The sequence below is a fragment of the Watersipora subatra genome, chromosome 8 (assembly GCF_963576615.1).
Source record: "Watersipora subatra chromosome 8, tzWatSuba1.1, whole genome shotgun sequence".
Classification (NCBI taxonomy): Eukaryota; Metazoa; Bryozoa; class Gymnolaemata; order Cheilostomatida; family Watersiporidae; genus Watersipora; species Watersipora subatra.
The window spans coordinates 7,848,175-7,871,320 of NC_088715.1; the positions used below are offsets into that span (position 1 = coordinate 7,848,175).

The 23,146-nt window shown below is 36.0% G+C and overlaps 1 protein-coding gene across 1 annotated transcript in view; it reads right to left on the minus strand.

The window, feature by feature from the left end:
• Positions 1-21,535, minus strand: part of LOC137401827 (tripartite motif-containing protein 2-like) — a 28,799-nt gene extending 7,264 nt beyond the window's left edge. The window contains exons 1-8 of the mRNA XM_068088300.1: positions 21,478-21,535; positions 15,914-16,083; positions 14,380-14,536; positions 5,463-5,646; positions 4,789-4,979; positions 4,076-4,246; positions 3,235-3,343; positions 1,105-1,842 (exon numbers count right to left, since the gene is read on the minus strand). Coding sequence (XP_067944401.1) covers positions 1,105-1,842; positions 3,235-3,343; positions 4,076-4,246; positions 4,789-4,979; positions 5,463-5,646; positions 14,380-14,536; positions 15,914-16,077 — 1,714 coding nt within the window. The 5' untranslated portion in view covers positions 16,078-16,083; positions 21,478-21,535. The remainder of the gene's footprint in view (positions 1-1,104; positions 1,843-3,234; positions 3,344-4,075; positions 4,247-4,788; positions 4,980-5,462; positions 5,647-14,379; positions 14,537-15,913; positions 16,084-21,477) is intronic.
• Positions 21,536-23,146: the final 1,611 nt, after the last annotated feature.

The following is a 23,146-nucleotide window of genomic DNA, read 5'->3' on the forward strand; positions in this document are numbered from 1 at the left end:
CACAAAATGCTTGAAATTAATTAGCCACAGTCATGCCCCTCAACATTACAATGAAAAGAAAGGGCTAGTGCCAAATATCCTCAGGAAAACATATTATGGTGCTTGGAATCTGAGCTATTTATCACAGAAATAATCTGTACACGTAGAGCTAATGACACTGATTCCTTTGTCATTTTGATTATTTCTGTTGAGTTGTGCTACCTTTTCCTGCCACTAGCGTAGTTATCGTAGTTGTCGTAATTAGCGTAGTTATCATAGTTGATAACTATAAGCAGTAAGCGGTAAAAATAGGCGGTAATAGCACACAACACCGAATATGAACATTGTTATGTCATAATTTCCGAGCCTGTACCATTGAACATTTCTGCGGTAGAGTTCTGGGTAAATCCTACGAACACCAACCAATGTCTGTCTCACCATGTCAAACAATGGCTCATTTGAAAGCCAAGATGTTGAAAAACCTGAACAAGCTGAAAAAGCATAATAAATATATAATTGATGTGCTTTAAAGTTTAAGCCAAGGATGACTGTATCCTTTAAGAAACAAGCCTAAAGCTGGTAGCTGAGCCCTGGCCTGCTCGGTTTGATAAACTATTCAATAAGACTTTCATTTGCATACAAACCATTTGTATACTCATCATTACAAGAACTGACCCTGACGGAACAACTTAATAACCACTTTGTATTGTCTTACTAGTTTAGTGAGCTTTTTACTCATCTTAAATTATATATAGGAAATTATACATCTAAGATCTACATATTGGATTGCTTCTGAACTATTTATAAACAAGAAATTGCTGTCAATGTCTTTAACATTGAAAAACAACAAAAGGAGATCTCCACAACCTTTTACTCAACTTTACTGGTAACATATTCTAATTTAATTTTAGTAATAATTAATTTTTTAATTTATAATTTATAAATTGTAAATGAAGTGGCGATTGATTGAAAATAATAATGTTAAGATTTAAAAAAATATTTTCTAAATATTAAAACAATTTTTAATGAAAACTTTTACTAAATAATAAAATGCATCATAAGCTAAAATGACGCCCTCGATAAATGTTAGTAACCAGCACCTCATACATACAATGTACAACTTACCAGTGGCATAGGTCAGTGTGCAGATGATATTGCTGTTGTGCGCAGCTACTAGTATGTAGTCTTCATAGCATACCAGACCTTGTGGAGGATTAGGATGGGTGAAAGTCCACATGACATTCCCAGTGGTGATGTTAAATCGGAAGCTTTTCTTTGTCTCATAGTCAGCTATGATGACATCATCGCCATGTCCAGCGCATACCGAGACCTGATTATTACTCAAAAGAGGGCAGCTGACATTACGCAGAGTCTTACCAGTGAGAGAATAAATAGTTAGTTTCTTGTTGGGAGGATCAGCAACTACCACATTACTTGCTGCTACAGTCAGCATACTACAGCAACTGCCATGGTAAGGGTGCTGCCAGGTTGTGATCACTCGTCCTGACAGATCATGGGCCCCTACTGTGCGAGGTTTACTACGAGCCAATATGTATAGTATGTTCTCATGGATGCTAATGGACTCAACACGACCAGAAGTAGAGATGAATGAGTTACGCAGATTGTAGTCGCTATCAATTCTACTGACTGTACCATTGAGCAGTCCTACATATGTAACTCCTTCGTGCCGGCACACTGATACAGGAGCTGATGGTAATTCTATAGATTTGAGTAGAGTTATAGACTTTGGAGTAGAACGAGATAAAGAAAGTTGTATTGGTTGAGGAACTACAGGGTGTTGGTTACCGTTAACCACTATATCATCAGCCGAAACAATCTTCAACTCAATCTCACGCTTTTCACCTGAAACATTAATAGTAGAATAACATTTACTAATATGAGCCGCGAGAGCAAGCTCTAGTGACATTGCCTACCACAGAGCCCTATGCCTATTTTAACTGAGATAACGACTCATATCACCTAATGAATATACTAGATATCCTATAGCCTAATTGATTAAGTAATCATGGTGTGAACAGGTTTCAATATTAAATTAAGCACAAAGAGGATCTTTCATCCCTAGATTTTAACAACAATAGCTAGACATACCGAATGACAGACTTTGAGACTATATTTACATGTATATGCATGTATATATACACATATATACATGTATATATATACATGTATATATATATATATATATATACATGTACATACATATTTGTAGTGATATGCTTACAATGTGTAACAAAACACTCGATTGCAAGCAGCGCAGCCTAGACAAGTAGAGCTAAGAAAAAGAACTTAATTACTCATTAGCTCAAATCAACCATGAGAGACATGAGAAAGTTTGAAGTATCAAATTGTGCAATATGAAAATAATCAGCATAATAACAATGCATTGTATCTTACAAACTGACTGAAATTTTAAGGTACTAAAAGTTTTGCAGTAGAAAAATGCAAGTTATATCAACAATGAAACTTTAATAGTGTCTCTACGGTTTGTTACCAGAAAGCAGGTCATGTATTGAGAGACTGTACAAGTGTTATTATTAATACATGCAAAGATACTGTAACAATATCTCTTTATGTATTGTCCTAGCCTGAGAGTAGAGAATGCATGACTCTGCTTTTTATTGTGCATATCATTTTTGTTAACTTGCATTAAAACATGAGATTATTTGAAAGGATTTGTTAATTATTGAAAGATGGAGTGAAAATATCACTTACATTACTCTAGATCCATCTTTAAACTTTTCACTGTCATCCATGTACAAATTTAGCTATCGGCCCACTGCCAGCCATTTTACCAAAAACTGCCAATTTTTCTACATGATATGTATGCAATTTTTTCCACTTCAACCTCTATCTAAAAGACTTTTGTTATTTATTTTATTTTTTCAATATGTTAACAAATAACGAAATTTTACGATTGCGACTATTAATATCACGAATGCTTGTGAATGGCAACTGACTGATCATAACGGTGACAATTTTGGACAACTATATTTGTTTTGCAACAAAATAAAACCAAAATATAAGTAAAATAACCACTATTGCTCATAATTTTTGTAAATTCACCAGGGGCCTTAGTCAGCACATTTGTTTGTTCAAGTGCAGTGTTACGGTTCATCCCAACGGAGCTCGAACATTAGGCCTCGCCCACATGATGCCTGTCGCCTATCTTGTGGGGGTTGTATATCATTGGTATAGGCTATAGCATTTATCATTGATTTTCATCATTTTACATACCTGTTTGCTCTATTTGAAGTTGCTCTCCCACTTCTAGTCGAGGCAACTCCTCAACAATAAATTTATCCATTTGTTCCTGCAGTTTTTTGAACCCTCTCACAATATCATCCTAAATGTTAGACTTGATATACAAACTGTTATAACCTTGACATAAACGGAAATCATGTAGATAAACTAATATGGTAAGTTAGTAATGTGGTTAGTACCAGAAAATATGATGCTCAGGTTTGTAGTAGAATAGCCTACATATTAAGGGTAAATTGTGTATTCACAGAAAATATCCTTTTTCTTTTTATTGCATAGAACTACAGAGCTTCACTGAATTCTCCTGATACTTTATAAAACGTGAAATTGTTCAATGCTGATAAAATATAATAAATAAATATAGTGCGATAAAATATATCTGAGCCAATTAAAAGTGTGTATTTACCAAAAATTTTGTACAAGTCCCTGCATAGCAGTTGGCTCTCTAACGCGGCTTTAATGATAGGGTTACCGATGATAAATTTCCATGTCATACTTTTAAACCATATAATAAATATATAAATAGAATATATATAATATTACCTATGTATAAACTACTATGGTTGATACAATAGTTAATGAAATAAACTGAGATAAACTACTACGGACTAAAAGTATGACATCAAACAATTGAATTGAACCTACACTCATGTGATTATATAGCCCCACCACCATGTCCTAAATAGTAATACTCATAGAAACTGGTATGATGTCATGACCTTTCAATTACAACATTGGTACTGTCAACTTTTTATAAGGAGTCCTTTCCTACTCTGAAGTTCCACTATATACATTGTATATTCAACTGTTTACTTACCGGTGAATAATGTTTGATTTTTGCCTCCAACATTTCTCTATGGTTCCTGAGACTTCTCCACTTGTCAAGAACCCCATCCTCCAGAAAATCAGTAAGCTGTACTTTAGACTTCTGCCTGTTCTCGAGCACCTTCTTCTCTATTTCATCATACTGTTCCTTCAGTGAGTTTATCTACAGTTGTAGTCAAATCTGATGCAAAACATGAATATAAATGGTCCTCAAAAATGATATAAAATATATAGGTAATACCAACTATATGCACAGTGGCCTTTACCAATTTCTATATCATCATTATTTATGTTATAGCTGTAGATGAGACAAATCCCACAAACAGGTTAAATTAATACACATATGCATAAGTTAGCCAGTAGATAGGTTTTGATTTAATCAATAAATAAAATTGACCCCCGACATCATTGTTGGACCAATTGAGCAGCTATGGCAGATGGTCTGATAATGTGTACATGCAATAACAAGAATAGCACATAGCTTAAAAAATTAGATAAGGTTTGTGCTTGATGCTACGTAAGATATTGTTTATGACGTAATGTATAAAGTCAGTGCCAAATCTACGATTTGATATAAACACTGAAAATCTCAGTTTAAGATCATATTATTAGAACATAGGAATCAAACAATAATGAGTGGAAAATGCAAGTCAAAGGGTCCAGAAAAGAATTAAACACAAACTCAGACTGAGCTAATTCACCAACCTGCTCGTCTCTCTTCTTTTGAACCATATTTAACATATCTTCAGTCTGACTGTCATATTCAGAGACTATCTTAGATATTCGTTTAAACAGCGCTTCATATTGATCGTCCTTAGCAGAACTCTCAGTAGATATCGTGCCTCTAAGAAGGGCTGATGCCAGGTCCTCTAATGGAAGCAGAGAATGTGTAGAACCTAAATTAAGAAGATAACTTCACATATACCAATCATACATAACAAATAACAACTTTGGTAAATAGTAAAAACATTTATGTGTCTGTTTATGCATTGTTTACATTATTTGCAAATAAAGAGAGAATACACTTGCGGCAACTAAAGACAATCATTTGGTGTTCTGAGCAAATAGATATCATACTAAAACTAATATTATTATAACTTCTGTTAAATGATAATAAAAATCACCCGTTAAAATTACCCGTTTGTTTATCCACTGCTTATACTATTAAGAGACAAAGTGAGAAATACACACACTCCAGCCAGAAGCGGATATAATGATACAACTTAACCATGTTACCCTGACAACAGGGTATCTTATGATATCATAATGAGTCACTTGATGTCCTGAGTGAATAGATATCATACTAGAACTAATGTATTGGGTTTAACAAATCTAATAAAATTTAGAGACCTACACGCGCCTACAATATGCTTACATACCAGTTTCACAGGTTTGCAAGTTTGGAACGCACTTCAAGCAGCTGAGCACATTGCAGACTTCACATCCAAAAATATATTGTTGGCCTTCATGCTTGGGGCAGTTGCTGACTTTAGCTTTTTGTTGTTGAGCCAAGTACTCAAGTATTGTTATCTTGTGATGTTCACCGAGTGCATCATCATGGGTCTAAAGCATTGATAAAGTGATCAACTGTTAATTCTTAAACTGCACAATTTTAGTTTACCAAAGTCTAACAAACGGTAGGAACAAATTGTATCATTGAACGATGTTAGCAAATTTACTAACCTCTGACACAGAACTGGTAGACAATGTTCGTATATGGAACCAACTATTTGATAAAAACTAAGTTTGGCAAAAATTAGGAGGAAATCTAAAACACAACATTCATATACGTGTAGATGTTATACTAGTGAAAATACCAATAAATTTTTTTATAAATCTTTCTCTTACCATTCCTAAAAAGTTATGATTTGTGATTTATCAGTTTTTGCAATGCCTGTAATTCCATGCTTAAAGTTGTCATATTCAATATTTTGTTCAAGGTAGACAAGAGAAATAGTGTTTACGACTATGATAGTCATATATGTTACAAACTACTTTTATCCTGATTGTCAACCCTAAGACTTAACAATACTTGAGATAAGTTGAACAACATTTAGTTAATGATGTTTTAGTATCAACACCTATATTAGGGTCGCGATTCATCTACTGTAAGAGTGACTTTTATATGTCAGTTTGCTGTATATGAATAAGTTTTATATTACTTGCTAAAACTTTTAATTATATGTTAGTATATGTTAACTATGTTTATGGCTCTTTTGTAGCATACCCCAATGTAAAACAATATTAGTATAATTATTAATGAATCCCATCTTTGGACTGACAATAAAAAACATTGATATGGCAATATTTCGTACAATTTCCGTTATACTTACCTAAATTGTCATTTAAGTTTTTACGAGCAATTGCTTGCAAATATTTTGATATTAGCATCACTTTATTGGCAGACATATTTGCTCTAGTTAGGTGATGAGGATGTAATACCTATGAAGTTGAGTAACCAATTAAATACCTGCTAATTATGTTAATACAAATGGTGACTTAGTACATTAATCTAGCAAAACTAACACCATAGAAAATGTAGATGAGAACTACCACTTTATCAACACCCTTTATTAATTATATTAACTAATTATTATAACATTATATTAACTAAATATTCAATATTTGGAATAATTGGATGAGATGGCTGAGATAAAATCTCAGGTATTGAACGAGGAAAGTGATCTTAGTTTCAACAATAACATTAGGCCAAAGCCTACTCCAGTTGCAACTGCAGGTATAAGAAATCAATGCAGCATTAAATGAAATGATTGGCCATAACTTCTTTACAAAAATACAAGCATGTACTGATATACATGTACAAGCATGTGCCTGAATCCTAGACTTTATTAACAACTTTTGATCAGCTGCACTTGAAGCAGTACACTTTCTCAATTGAGTTTTAATTAAAGCTTAAAATTATGCTATGTTATTTGTAGTACAGATATATTTAACCAAATATCATTTTACTCAAACATGCAGCTGGTTCCAAGTTAAAGACAAAGGGCCTTTGCAGATTCTTCACATTGGTGTCATCAGTCAAATCCGTCATATTCTAGCTCTAACCCTTGTTTTAAAGTGGCATTCGAAAAAGAACTCAAAGAGACTGAGTAACAGGGAACGAGACACCATCAAGACTGGTAATGGTTTTCTTTTACGGCTGAGTAACCATAAAGTAGTAACCTGCTTCTAAACCTCAATGGAATAGGCTTGCAAATGGATAACCACAGCATGGCCATCGGTGTGTCCAAAGCAGGGAGATCAACAAGGACTGTCAGTCTAAGATATTAAAAAGGTTGATGATGGTACCAACGACCCCTGGTTTTGGCACATCAAATTTAAGTGCTTAGTATGCATGTACTGAAGATGTATAACACTTTTTACGTTGCTTCCAAGAAGTAGCTTCAGTTGACCGGTAGACAGAAAATACCACGCTGTTACATCAGAGGGAGGCGATGAAGGAGGATGAAGAAAATTGTGGCCTGGCCAAACAAGTAAAAAAACTTGATGCATTTTGATGCATTCATGGCACAATTTAGCGTGTTTCTCAGGCAGGCTCAAGCAGAATTGCCTAGTCTGTAAAAAACTCAGAGACAACCATCCAAATCGTGCCGTCTGGGTGGAACAGCTAGTCTGAGTGACTTACAACAATCGACCAGACCGGCCTGAGTCAAAGCGGCAAAATAAATCTTTTGCAGCTTGCTGAACCACTTGTGCACACAAAAGCATTTACTAAAAGTATCAACCCTCACTTTGACTAACGTTACGTGTCCTGGTACAAAGATTCTCTAAATCAAGACAGAGGAGAAACAGGATTCACCCTATCACGACTGAGGAAGGGGAGTCCGTTGGACAGGTAACAGTGGTAAACGAGCAATATTGTACCCTGCACTTTAGTGCTACAATTAGAAAAACATGTATTAGCAGCTGCAGTATGGAAACTACGGCTATAAAATCGTAACTGTAGAACAAACCTATCTGTGCTAAAGCCGTGAGAATCAGGAAGATGATCACACAATTAAGACGTGCCCCACCTTGGGAAACAACTAGAGGCCGTAACATAAGTGGTGATCACTGATTACACAAAGGCCTCCAGCACTCGCGACCTCAGCAGTAGGGGCTCTTGTCAACTGGTTAAACCAATAGACTCATGATGGACTCATTCTCAAAATACCTTGAGAACATGCAGCGGATTAGAAAGGGAAGAATTTATTGTGACTATTCGCAGCTATGATATGGCTCTTAGGGAAATTGACTCCATCTACCAGACGCCAAAAATAAGGAATACAAGCTGAGCACACATTTGACTACTTCAAACACAGTGATTAGAAATAAACCAAACCGATATGGGATATGAGAAGCTGGACCAGCTGTCTATATGATGCCTGCCTTGAAAGAAGCAAAAACTTTTAAAGCTCACCCATGCGGAAGAGCACTCGCGGAAGCTAGTTCCTGCTTGAGCACTCGCGGAAGCTAGTTCTGGTAGACCAGACCTTCTGACCCAATCTAACTAGCCTCTAGCTCTAATAACAAGTAGACCAGATGAATAGGGGACAGGATAAGCTGCTTACAGCTACCGTCCGGCAGCAGATTCAGTGGGATGTTGGAGTCAGATAGCAGCTTCGAAAGAAATGTTGACACAGCCATGGTGCAGATAACGTTTGACACTCACTAGAGGGCGCTGCTGCTCTAATTAAGAAAGCCATCATCAATGCAACAGGCTTTGACATCCACCAGCACAGACTGGAAGAAATGTTCAAATGGCTGAGGGAAACGGGACGCAAGCTCAATCAGCTAACGACAAATTCCGGTAGTCTCAAAGCTACAAGGTGGGCTATAAGGTGAAAAAAGAATAGATTGCTATCAATCTTGAGAAGCCCCAACCAGATGGTAAATGGCTCATCTTTAAAGGTTGACTTGCAACAAAATTCACATTACAGTTATTTGGTATCAAAAGATTCACCATGTCTTACTCTGTTGTGTTGTAATTGCCAAATATGTGGAAATGTGATTACAAGCTCTTAAAAGCTCAAAAACGAAAAGCCGCTGTAGATTGGAATCGCTTTATTTCGATGACGTAACCACGAAATTTGGTTATCATCTTGTCAGGTATGTTCTCATGTGAATTCAAAGATCAATAAAAAGCTCAACATAAAACTTATCGTAGTACTAGTTTATGACAAACACTTCGGGTTTTACCGAAGACCACGTATCAAATATAGATGCTCTCTACTTTACAGTTTTGTTTCGGCATTATTCAATCATCAAGTCGTAATCTGATCATGTGACTCAATACTTCGCAAATAATTTTTGCAGCACTTTTTGATTATCACATGTGACCAACAGGCTCGTCATGATTATCAGACAAATATATGTAGTCCGAGCTAAAGTTAAGTTTAACGATTTTTTATGGTAAGTTATAAGATATCAGTGCTAAAAGTGACAGCATTACAATGACGAGAAAACAGACGCGAAAGAGCAATAGACATAGTTTTATTGAATGTGTGAAGTATATTTGTAAAAATATTTCGACGAATAAGGTTGCAAGAAAGTGTAAACAGAAATCATCTCTCACAACTATATCACATTTGAGCTGTTTTGGAAAGGGAATCCAAACTACGCCGGTCTCGTGTGGCTGCGATTTTCTGTTCGTTTTTGAGCTTTTAAGTGCTTATAATCACCTTTCCACATATTTTGCACAGGTCTACAACACAACAGAGTAAGACATGGCAAATCTTTTCATATCAAATCACGGTAATTTGAATTTTGTTGCAAGTCAACTTATAACCATTTCACGGCTATTCATGTACAAAATTTATCTATCGGATACTGCCAGCCATTTTACTAAATATTGCCGATTTTGCTTCGTGATATGTACACAATGTTTTTTTTCAACTTCAACCTTTATTTAGACCATTTTTGTTACATATTTTAGATTGCCAAAATGTTAACAAATAGTGTTATGCTAATAAATTCAATGTATCTTGGTGCATCCCTAAAGCTATGTGAAACTAGGATCGCTACAAAGCTAAAAGGATCCTCTACAATTTTCCTTACTTCTACAAAACTACATGTATTACTTTCACCACAATCAGAGTCAGTGCTGCTACTTTAATTATCTGTGTAATCACTAAAATCTGAATTAGCTATGAAGTCATCAACATAACTACCTCTCTGATTACTAACTCGGGAGGTACTTACGAAAGCCATAATAACACTAAATAGTTCGAACGTCAGAAAGAAGGAAATTTTGTTTTCAAGTGTGAAATTTCCAAACAAAACATTAAAATTGCTTCAGAATTTTAGGCTATTTTTATAGCAAGATTATCAAACAACACTGACAATACCATAAAAGTCCTAGAGATTGTTGGGTATGTTGTCATTGAATAATAAAAGTAGGTTAGTGCGCTATTACGGAAAAGTCGCAACAATGTGTCTACGGCAGTCGACCATAGACTACGCACAAATGTGTTTATGGCAGTGAAAGGATTAAGGGCTCTCAGAGCTGCATAGCTTCCTGGGTACAGTAGAATACAATTGTCAGTGCATTCTGAGTTGAGCTACCTTGGCATGGCCCCTGAACAACCTGACAGGCAAACAAGAGGCGTGAAAGTGAAAAGATCAAAAGCAGGCAACCATTGAAAGTTTAAAAGATAGTATCTTCTTTGCACACACTCTAGGATATCTTAATTCAAGCTAGTCAGACATACTGTATACAAGTGCCAGCGGATGTGGAGGAAGGGCAGTTTTGTCCAATATGCAATCACTTACTTCAGTAAAGCTCTGCACTTGCAGATAGGAATTGCTGTGCCACTAACAGGGAGATGCGGGCTGTAGTCAAGACTAAGTAACATACCTTGTACAGGCACCAGCACCTATTTAGGAAGAGCCGTCTCTCTCCTTGTTGACTGCACAAAAAAGGAGCCATTCACACATCGAGTTTTTTAAGCTAATGGATGGCAGACGCCCAAGGAAAGACCTGGTCATGTAAGAATAGCTCCAATACTATGAACTTGAGAGAAGCAAAAAACCGAGCATGTGCCAGTGAACTTGATAGGTGCTCCATCCAACAATCAATAAGGGTGCAGGTGGACCCTCATGCTGACAAACCAAATGATCAGGTGCCAGGATGGACCGACCTCTGCCAAAACCACTGCACTGCTATTACCCGAGGACTTGTGAAAACAGAGTTTTGCCACATCGGTTTGCCAACGCAGAACACACATATGCCATGAAGCACAGTTTGAGAGATGCTTAGTGGTAGAGTTGTACCAGAGGCGAAGCAAATAATGAAGCAAACAAAATTGTTTGGGCCAAACAAAGTAGTGATGGCCACGCCCAACCACACATCTGGTACAGCGATTGTGCAAGTCATTCATACAGAGCAACAGCCAGCTGAATCCTTATCATGCATGCCGAAATGAGTTAAGCTGAGATTCAGCTACAGTACAGGCAAGAGGGGCCAACTATGCACCAAAGTCAGATAAACAAAAGGGCACAAGTTTTTGGTCAGAGGAAGAAGCGGAGTTCTCACTTACAAGACTAAACCTCTAGGACCCTTTGAAGCGAATCTCAAAGCCAAAGGCACTGAGGGAAAGTCCGACAACAATGCCTCCTGAGACACCAAAAGAAACAGACCTTGAAGTACTACGGCAACTAGCCAAGTTGACAAGTCCACAGGTGATGGCACCAGCAGTTGCACCACAATCGTCGACCATCCAGGACAATTAATCCACCAGGCAAGAGTTGATGAACCCCTACCCCCATCAACCTTGACAGTGTTGTGGGGTAGGTTGATGACATCATAAGGGCACCGGGACAAGCTATTTTTTATTATTCATTTCCCTTACACATACTACTACTGAACCAGTGTCACACTACATACTTCATGATACAGCTTACTACCAACTTTTAACATGTGGATTCACAGCAACAAGGTAAGCTTAATTAATGATTCCTTGTGAGTATGTTGAGCCAGCTGGAACTACTAATGACAGGATAGGAGGAAAGGTAGAGAGTTGCCTTGACTCACATGAGTAGACTGGTTTCATGTGTGAAAGCCAACTAAGTCAGACGAGACAGAGAGTCTTTTACCAGAGAATATGGAGACCGATGTGTGAAATTTTTGAACCAAGCTGGCTCTACGAATATCATTTGTACTGCTAAAAAGAAACAGGGTATGTTTATTTTATAGTCACACCTGGCTGGCATTTGAACCCTCGGCTGGTGCTGTCCAGCCGCTGTCGGTTGCGCTAAAGAAAAAGAACAGTTTGAGCTGGATACGAATTATCGATCCGACTCACTCTCTTCAATATTGTCAGCACTCCTAGAAATACACAAAGACTAAAACTAGTTGAATGAGGCGAAGCTGGCTGGCGCACTTGTCGCAAATTCTACGGGATTTGGCAACGATCTCTTCTGGCTACTCGCTCTTGCCTGAAGAATTATACAGGAAACTAAATTGGACATCTGCAAAATCAGCCAGGTTTGCACCAAGGAAAAACAAGCTACCAAAAAGGCTAAGAGCTCCTACTTGCTAGTCCAGCCACCAAGATGCTCAATATTAGACTGAGATAGATAGGTTAGATGTCTAGCCTTTAAGGGGGATGATACATATGGAAGAGTACATCTTCCAAAAGACCTGGGATAGAGTGATGGCCGCACTGAAAGACAAGAAAAATGAATATGACATAAATAAGATGTGAAACAAGCAACCATTAATGTGTTGAAGCCACCACCACATTTCCAGCACTCTGCCGTTGTTTTGTGTCATTTGACAAATAGCAGCATGTGTCAGAAAACAAAGTGATGCAGCTTCTAAACAGACACAAAATGACTGGTATGAAAATTTGTATTTTATCATTTGCAATGAAATGCTAATAAAATGATCAATATAAAACGTCTCGTAGCACTAGTTTATGACAAACAATTCGGGTTCTACCAGAAAACCTTTACCAAATATAGATGCTCGCTAATCTACAGTTTCGTTTCTGCTTGGTATAATCATCTAGTCGTAATCTGATCATGTGACCCATATCTCCGTCAAATGTCACGAACAATTGATGCAGCACTTTTCGACCATCACCAGTGACCAACAGCTTCTCATGTATATCAGATGATGATATGCACTCCCTCGAGCAAATGTTAAAAAAATCAAACAAATTCTTAGACTAGGTTTGAAAACATCAGTGCTCAAAGTGACAGCATTACAAAGATAATGAAATAGACGAAAAATGACAATAAACATGGTCCTATTAAATGCGTGAAGTTTATTTGACTAAATATTTCGACAAATGAGGTTGAATGAAAATGTAAACAGAAGCACGTCATGCTTCTGTTTCATAGAATTGCAACCTATGGCGTTTTCGTGACAGCTGCGATTAACTGTTTGTTTTTGAGCTTTCAATTACTTGTAACCACATTTCCACATATTTTGTACCCACAACACAGCAGAGTAAAATATAGTGAACTTTTTGATACCAAATAACTGTAATGTTAATTTTTTTGAAAAGTCAACCTTTAAGAACAGAAACTGGACTTGACAATAGAGTCGTGTACCCCTTTTCTAAGTGCAGTTTTCCAACTCCGAGTTAGCTGGAGTGGCAAGCCAAAAAAACAAGCATGTTCTACAGAAGAGACACCACCAACGCTCACTGCAGTGCAGCAATGCCAGAAGAGTTGGCCAAACCTACATTGCCCACTGACCGCTGCAAAGAGATCTTGAGGTGCCAACTTACCAGTCACCTACTTAGAAACTAACAACAGAGACTGCTAACATACTGCTGACTGGCAGTAACCTCTCAACAGATGCAGCCCTTGTCAAAGCTAATATCACGTATTACCTGCAATTGAGCCAGCAGGAGAGATATGCTACAGCAAGAGATACGTCACCTAGAATATGGAGCCTGGCAACGCCACCTCAGGGCCAATCTGGTTGCCTCACCAGACTATGCATTATAAGCTCAATAGTCTATAATGGAATAAGTTTGAATGAAGCTAACCAACCACTATTTTGGCCAAACACTAACTGGCAGAGAGATAGCAGCAAGTAAGCAAAAACTATGACCATGGAAGGTTTAAAATCAAATTAATAAATAACTACCAATGAAGTTTGGCCAGACTGAAGGTACTAACTGTCAAAATAATTAATAGTGTTTTAAGTAACAGGAAGATAATGAGAAAATGCTTCAAAATAATTCTAAGAATTGATAACATGTCATGTGACAGAAACTAGCACAGTTCACCATGGCTAGTCTATAGTTAATGCTAAATTATACTAAAGTGAAACTAACATACCTCCAAGTGAGCAGAGCAGAACTTCTTACAGCAGTAAGTACAATAGCTGATAGCTTTCTGTCTTGGTGAGCTCTTCTTTAGACAAACATCACAGAGTGTCTTGTCTGTACCCAAGTCATATGATGGGAGATTGTCTGGTGCCATCTCAAACACCTGACTGTATTAAAACAAAAAATTTCACATCTGCTCCAACATTGTCTTGATCTGATGTAGTGAGAATTGTAGTGTTGCGTACACAGACAACATGGAGTTCAAGATGTTTATCTAAGTTTCTTTCATTCAACAAGTAGCGCATCAGCACCTGTACATTCATGTTTGTTTCTACAGTTTGAAAGACTTAATTTGCAGGTGTAAAACTATGATGCATAACTTAGGAAAGCATTTTTAATTTTTGGTGCATAACCATGAAAGCTCGAGAAGCAAGCGAACTGCTGAGTAACTTGTTGGCTCTCAGGTTCGTAAGATGGTTCTTTGTAATCAGTGTACTTATGAGATTATGCCGAAAAAAGTTTTAGTTTAACAATCATGATCAGCATTTCAATTTCTTTTTTGAGTGCTCGTAAATGTAGAGTGAATTTTTATCTGGCTCATAAAGCAATGCAAAAACCCTCAAGTAATTATTCATTTCAAGTATCTACAGAATGAGTAAAAATTTTATTTTTCATGTACTGAAAGACTTTGCAATAAATGCGAGCATTCTATTGTCTCAAGACATCAACATATTCAGAGCTGTTTCAGTCGACAGCTTTTGGTGATACATCGTCATGCCTAACATTGATAACTGTTGGGTAATCCTTTCCTATTCAGTTGTAATATGCTATCATGCACCCAACCTAACTATGGTTTCATGGTGCATCATAAAACCACGATGCCCGTCTTCCGATGTTGTATAGCTCAATATTGTACTCTTACCACGCTCCCCAAGTAGCTGATTAGTAAACTTTAGAGCAAGTAAAGTTGGTCATGTCACACCATGAGCGTATCAGAGTTATCTGCACATAGTGCTATATGATTTATAAACAATATAAATAAATCATGACTCACCAACATCCACTACATCCATACAGCAGCAGGTGTTTGCTCTCATAGTAGGAGGTCAAATAGGTCATACAGTGAATATTGCTGCATGGTAGCAATTTGGGGTTGATGATAGCGTCACTTAGTGGTACTAGTGCATTTTGCCAATTAAAGGCCGGCAAATTCATTTACAGTATTAACCTCATGCTAAAGCACAGCTGCAGTACATGTCCAGTTTCTGATTTTGAAGAATGTACATGTGCAGTGTTCATAAATTGATGGGTTTTCTTCTATGTGTGTCATGGGAATAAATCTGCAGTGGATCTCAGGGAGAAATTTGCAGTAAGATTGCAGTTCCAATAGCAGTAAGGTTCAGCTCCACATTATAAAATTGTAATTGATTGCAAAAACACTTGACATTGCGCTGCAGTGATGCAATGTAGTTTTAATGCATCACAACCATGGCTATATGCACTATCGTATAATCTAAGTTTGACTAAAAAATAGTAAGACTCACCCACATCCACTGTTTCCACACAGCAGCAGGTGTTTGCTCTCATAGTAGGTGGTCAAACAGGTCATACAGTGAATATGACTACACGGTAGCACTTTGGGGTTGAGAATGGTGTCACTTTTACGACAGCAAAATTCACACTCAACATCTGCTACAGTTTCAGCCATTGTACTCTAGAAATAAAACGCACTTTATTGAGATTAGTCTTACAACATAAATCGAAAGATTGCATTATGCCTAAAACTTAGCAGTAAACTGCAATTGAATTTGCGAAAGCTTTAGGTTGGACGCAAATCACAAAGTAAGAAACGCTGTTTACATTTAAGAGACCTTTCATTTTATTGTGAGCAAGTGTCGGAAAAAATCAGTAAAGTTTGTGTGAGTCTAGAATGTGAAATGATTAGACCAAGTCTGTCAAGTCTCTAACTGTGTCTTACATTTTTTTCAATGGGTTAAAGTCAAGACAATTTAATCAGTTGGAATAATATAATAACAGATTAGGGTTTACAGCGAGTCTATAATCGGTATGAATACTATAAACCATATAATTTCTCATCCTAACATATTATTAGTAATCAATAAAAATGACTCTGCTATATTAACTACTCATATCTGCACACACAACTCTAGTTTACCAATAGTTACTTTATGTTACAAGGAAGCTACAGCCTGGTTCCAAGAAATGATATGGACCCAGGCTTTAGTAAGCCATCATGAAACATAACATCATTATCTGGAGAGGCATGTCTTCTCTCGTAGCAAAGAGTTAGTTAAATAAGGCTGTGAATCCTGTCAGCAAACCACTAGTGTGATGGTGGACATCCTCAAAATAGCGCCTTAAAGGTTGACTTGCAATAAAATTCACATTACAGTTATTTGGTATCAAAAGATTCACCATGTCTTACTCTGTTGTGTTGTAGGTGCCAAATATGTGGAAATGTGATTACAAGCTCTTAAAAGCTCAAAAACGAACAATTAATCGCAGCCACACGAGACCGCCGTAGTTTGGATTATCTTTCCAAAACGGCTCAAATGTGATGTAATTGTGAGAGATGGTTTCTGTTTACACTTTCATGCAACCTTATTTGTTGAAATAGTTTCCCAAATATACTTCACGTATTCAATAAAACTATGTCTATTGTTCTTACGTGCCTATTTTATCGTCATTGTAATGCTGTCACTTTTAGCAGTGATATCTTATAATTTACCGTAAAAATTCATTTAATTTTTAACCTTACTTCGAAGGAGTACATATCACTGTCTGATAATCATGACGAGCCTGTTGGTCACTTGTGATAATCAAAAAGCGATGCAAAAATTATTTTCAAAGTATTGAGTCCCATGATCATATTACGACTTGCCGATTAGACCAAACCGAAACAAAACTGTAAAGTAGCGAGCACCTATGTTTGATACGGGGTCTTCGGTAAAACCCGAAGTGTTTGTCATAAACTAGTGCTACGATAAGTTTTATATTGAGTTTTTTATTGGCCTTTCAATTCACGTGAGAACATACGTGACAGGACAATAACCAAATTTGATGGCTACATCATCGAAATAAAGATATTCCAATCTGTGGCGGCTTTTCGTTTTTGAGCTGTTAAGAGCTTGTAATCACCTTTCCACATATTTGGCACTTACAACACAACAGAGTAAGACATGGTGGATGTTTTGATACCAAATAACTGTAATGTGAATTTTGTTGCAAGTCAACCTTTAAAGTAATTTTCAAACCCCATCAAACAACATTGCAAAATCAGTTTTATTATGTAATGTCCTTTTAAATGACATTGTGGTACTATCCCAATGCAGGTCTTACATCTCACCAATGAAGTACAGGATGATCAATTGTCAGTATCGCTATGGTGAATGGTTGTAAGAGCGAGCATGCAGGAACAGAATAGTTTCGTTTATTTTAAACTCCCTGACAGAATAAGTGTTTCATCCTTAATTAACTTTCTTTTGTTAGTTAGTAACCAGTAGGTCAATGTGTGTGTAAACAACAGATGAAATCACTTAATTGCTGATTGCTTGCTGTTGCACGAAGAAATGCAAAGTTGTATTATTATAGATACATTAGTGATGATGACAGTTCTTGATGACAGATGTTGACAGATGCATCAGTTCTTGATTCAGTCATCATGATTTTGCCATAGAGCTATCGCTATAAAGCAATATACAAAGCAAGTTTCTACATTCCTTCTACATTATTTTCAAAATGAAATAATTCTAAAGTAGTATAAGCGGTTGCTCTGGCTGCTAATTCAGGGATGTTACAATACTGGCACACAAGAGGAAAAACTGTTTTTAATTAATAAAAACTTGCAATTGAGGACAGCTTGAGACTAACTTAGAGAAAATTAATTGAATCTAGCCAATGTTTAATGACATAACAAATATGAGGTTTACACACGTGGCACTATCCTCTCCTTTCAAGGGATACTAGCTGTGCCTGCCGGTGTTGCCCGTCATTGCTCGAGTAATATTTACCTAATGAATTTTAGTAACTCACCTGGAATATTAGAGTTTTACTAAAACAATACTCACATTTTGGACGAGCTTAACATACACTAGCATAACGATCAACGTAATGGTCAACAGTGCTAGATCTAGATATTTTAAGATCTACAGCCGGAATGACGCACAGATATATCCACATACACACATACATTGAGATATATATATATATATATTATGAATACAATTTAATTAGCACTGCAGCTACCATTAACAGTCAACTTTTTTGAATCAATGAATCTTATAGCTTATCGGCTTATGAAAGGTCACTTTAAAGGTCAATAAAATTTATCTCTTCATGAAGATGATTATGAATTTAATAAACAGTTGATCTTTGATGAAACTTTTTTAAAGAACAATTTTAAGAACTTTTTTAAACGTTAAAGGGTCAACTAGTAACATTAATATCTGACATTATTGTATATTTTAATTATTTATTAGTTTAGATAATGACATTGACTTTTCTGGTAAATACAATCACAGAAGCTACTAAACAATCTTTTTAAAATTTTGTTTTGGTATTTGTAAACTGGCATGCATAGGGAATGAGAGACACGATTGTCTGCTGCACAAACCATGATATGTGGCATTCAGTTCCTAAGACTAGTGTCAAGGTATGTTGAGGATAAAGCAGAAGAATACAAACTTATCAAACCAGGTCTATTGAAAATGACCTATTATAACTACGGACACTACCGTGGTTAGTTTTGTAGCTATTTGGATTTTTGTTGGTGCTAATTTTACTTCATGTCATATCACTTTCAAGCGACATTCAATAAGTGATAAAAAAAAACATGAAAGTTAAATATTTTGTTAGTACTCAAGTATCCCGGTGTGGAGAACCTGAAACTATCTGAAAGGTAGCAGGAGCGCGAGGTGCACAATATGGTATGCAAAGACAAAAAATAAAGTGTATACAGTTCAATTGTATTTCGGAAACACCCAGACAGACTTACAGTAGCAAAGTAGTGGCCACTACTAACCTGCGTATGCACCATAGTAAGAGCTACTTATCCTATCATTAAATATGGGAAGAAATATCCAGATGCGACACATACAGAGTTTGACTTCACTGCAGTAGAGTAATTGTTCCTATTATATGAGCTAAAACTATGCGAGTGGCAATATCTTGAGTGGATTTTTTTAATGAAAAACTTTTGCTGAGATAAAAATTTTGTGGCTTGCGAAAATTAGATAATAATATAATAATGTTAAAGATAATTCAAAACATGATTTGCATAACATGTTGAATAAATATTAGCCTTGTTGTTACATGTGCCAAAGTCTTGTCTGATAGATTGGCTTATGAGTGGTTAATCAGAACTGTATTAGCAGGTAATTTTGCATAACTTGATTCAATTCCATCGCACCAAATATTGAGAGGTATTCAAATGATTCTATGCGCTTCACTAGTAAGTGAAAATTATGCACTTCACCAGTAAGTGAAAAAAGGTGAGTCCATACTACAAACTGCCAACCAGGTGCAAAAATGACTTTATTAACCCTTTGCCAGATTAAATGAGTTAATTGATTTAAAAGAAATTGACGTTGTTTTGCGTACATGATTTTGGTCAATTCAAAAAATCCACTTGCTTTGTACTTCAATAAACCAATCCAATGTTGCTAATAAAATTATTTCTACAATTTTATGCTAATAATGAATAGATGATGTTGACAATACATGTTTGTTTTTGGAATGCGGTTGGATTCAGCTATATTCAAACATATTCTTTACGAAGATGTGATTTGCTTATTTTATCCACTAACTACTTTTCGGTTTGAATAGCAACTGAGAACTTTGCTGATACAAAGGCCTCGATAAAATAAATTCACGCAAGAGCCTAATTACCATAGACTCGCAGAATCGTTGTCAGTACTCAGATATTTACACAAAAAGTAGAGAAAAGTAATATGACAAACATTTAATTATCTTTTTTTCAGACGTTTGAGACATTCATAACAATGTATCTGTAGCTAGATTTGAAACTTTTATTCTATCAATTATGAGCAAATATATAAAAAATGTATGCTGATACAACCGCATAGGGCTCGACTTTTATTGAAATAGCCAATGTGAATAATAGAGATCTGTAAAGACATGATTGCCTTCCTATATACCTCAATTTGGGCAAGTTTGAACAGATCTTTTTCTTCTAAGCATTTTAGCAGGGATAAAGTTTGGTTAATTTTAAAGCAATCTTTTATCTCATCAGTACAGTTTATTGGTGTCGGTAATTTCAAGTTGCATAATAATTAATAACTTTTAATATCACATTATCTTTACGAGTCCAAACAGTCCTAACTCAATTTATCACTTTGAAATTTCAGGTTGCATGAAGAATGATTAGAAGCCTAAAATAGCACCATAAAATATTTTATTAATTGCTACTAAATTAGTAACTTAATAAATGTTTTACAAAATTTAATAATTATTTCTGTATTAAGTGAAAAAAAAAAAAAACTACACGTAATCAACCAATAAGTAACTATACAAACTTAAAGATAGTCCCTATTAAATAAAAACATAACCATTAGAGCACGTGTGACATGTCATGAAACTTATTGCATGTCATTCCTTTTGTAAAATATAATTTTGCCTCTTCGTAAATTTTCCATGAGCTAGTTTTAGTCAAATATTGTTGAATCACACGTATTTGTAAAATAACAATTCATATGGTAATAATCTATTGTCGCTGAATGGGGGACAAAATATTAATAGTGATCCAGCCAGTTGATGAAGTATTAGCGATATCAACACTTCATTACGACATGTAATACTCAATTGATAAAAAAATCTTAATGTAAATGAAACAACATAACTAGCTTTTTGAATTACGGCTTTCTTTAGTATGGAAAAACTTCGTACATACCTTAAAATTGATGAAAGCGTTGTCTATTTTCATCGCAGTATGTAAGCGATTAAATAAGCTTATTGTTGATTAAGGTAGCGGGAAAATATTGTTGAGCATAAAAATAAGCCTATTTACGCTGTAAACTTTCATCTCTGTTTAATTCATCAAAGTATGATAAGAGCTTAAATAAATGCTTACCTAATGTGTAATAGCTCTAAGGAGATACCAGCTTTATTCCGAACGGGCTTGTGTCAATCCGGGCAATCGAGCGGATATTCAGCTTTAGCGCATTAGTAAATAATTAATTGTGTTACGTGCACGCTTTTGTACATCGCCATGTTTGCTTACGATTATAGGCTTTGTTAAAGCGAAGCGCATTAGAAAACGCGCAACACGAAGGCCTGAAGGTAAAGCGAATGTTTTTATTAAAACGGGGAGCTACGCTTGATTGAGCTAATTATTGCTGCGGAAGTCAACGCTTACTAGCCACTTGCAAACGGGATCTGCGTACAAGTTGGCTTATACCGAATGAGTAATAGCCCTGATGCACAGCTTTAATTGTTGCAAACAAGGTGTCTGGCGAATAATGGCTCTTTATTCAAACAAGCTCTATGAGCATGAAAATGTGGTGGACGCTGGGCCATGACGTTACATTTCTTATTTTATAGTATGTGTTGTCCTTTTTGTTTTATAGTTTTTTACTCGTTGTAATGTCATTTGTCGTCACTCATGTTGTTGTCTTTTTTATTGTATATCCTTCTCATTATATCCTTCTTTTACTCGTTATGCTATCACTTATCGTCACTTAGATTGTTGCCATACCAACGCACTAGCGATCCTGTTTATTCACCTTATTAGCCGGTATACTTACCGTTTGCCGTTAGACGGAACGGGTGATGTTATTATATATAAAGGAGCAGGCTCACTTAGTTGAGCAGAGCAAATGGCCGTACGCTCCTCGACTAGTGGATTTTCCTTCTCTAATAAAAAATTGAACGAAACCACACGCAATTTATTTATTTATGAAATAGTCTACATTGTGCTATGTAAAGACCAGCAAATTCCTTTACATTGGTGGCAACATTAGATTGCAAACCTGGCACTCTAAGGCTCCATATGTTGGTCTATTTGTATTGTCAGGGTTTGAAACGATAGATGACCAATAAGTCAAAAGGAATAATAAATTGTGAGATCATGGAACACCACAACTGCTGCAAAACATTACACTAAGCACTGCGATACATCAACAAGCAAACATGAAAATCTAGAGCAATTGCTATGCTGCTAGAAATATCAAGCTTGGGAGTTGTCCAACCATCACAGCTGATACAATGCGAATATATGGGACATCAGTTGGATTGAGAGTTGTCTGATCATTGTAATAAAAACTTATAAATAAAAACAGCACAAAATTGCGACTAAATCATGATTATTATTGACCAATACCACCTAAACTGAAAGAAACTAACTAGCTACAACAATTACTCAAGGATATTCAGTGAAGCAAACAACTCTACACAGTGTCAAGCACAAGGAGAGGTATATCATGAATATTACAGGAGCCAGCTAGATTTATGACTTGTTGGGGCGAAGTACCAGTCAGCATACACCAGATCAGCAACCAGTCATCAGCAAGACAATAATTTACAACACTTTATTTAGTATATTTAGATATAGCTTATAGCATCATTTTGGTCTAGAAAATATTGTATTGTATAACATTAGAAAAATATAGCATAATTTTTCATTAACTAAGATATTGTATTTTATGCAAAAATATTGACGAAATGGCTGTGAAAAGAATGGCATAAAAGGATAACATGTTTCTTGCTTTATATGAATTAGCTAACTAGTAGCGTCTTAGAAT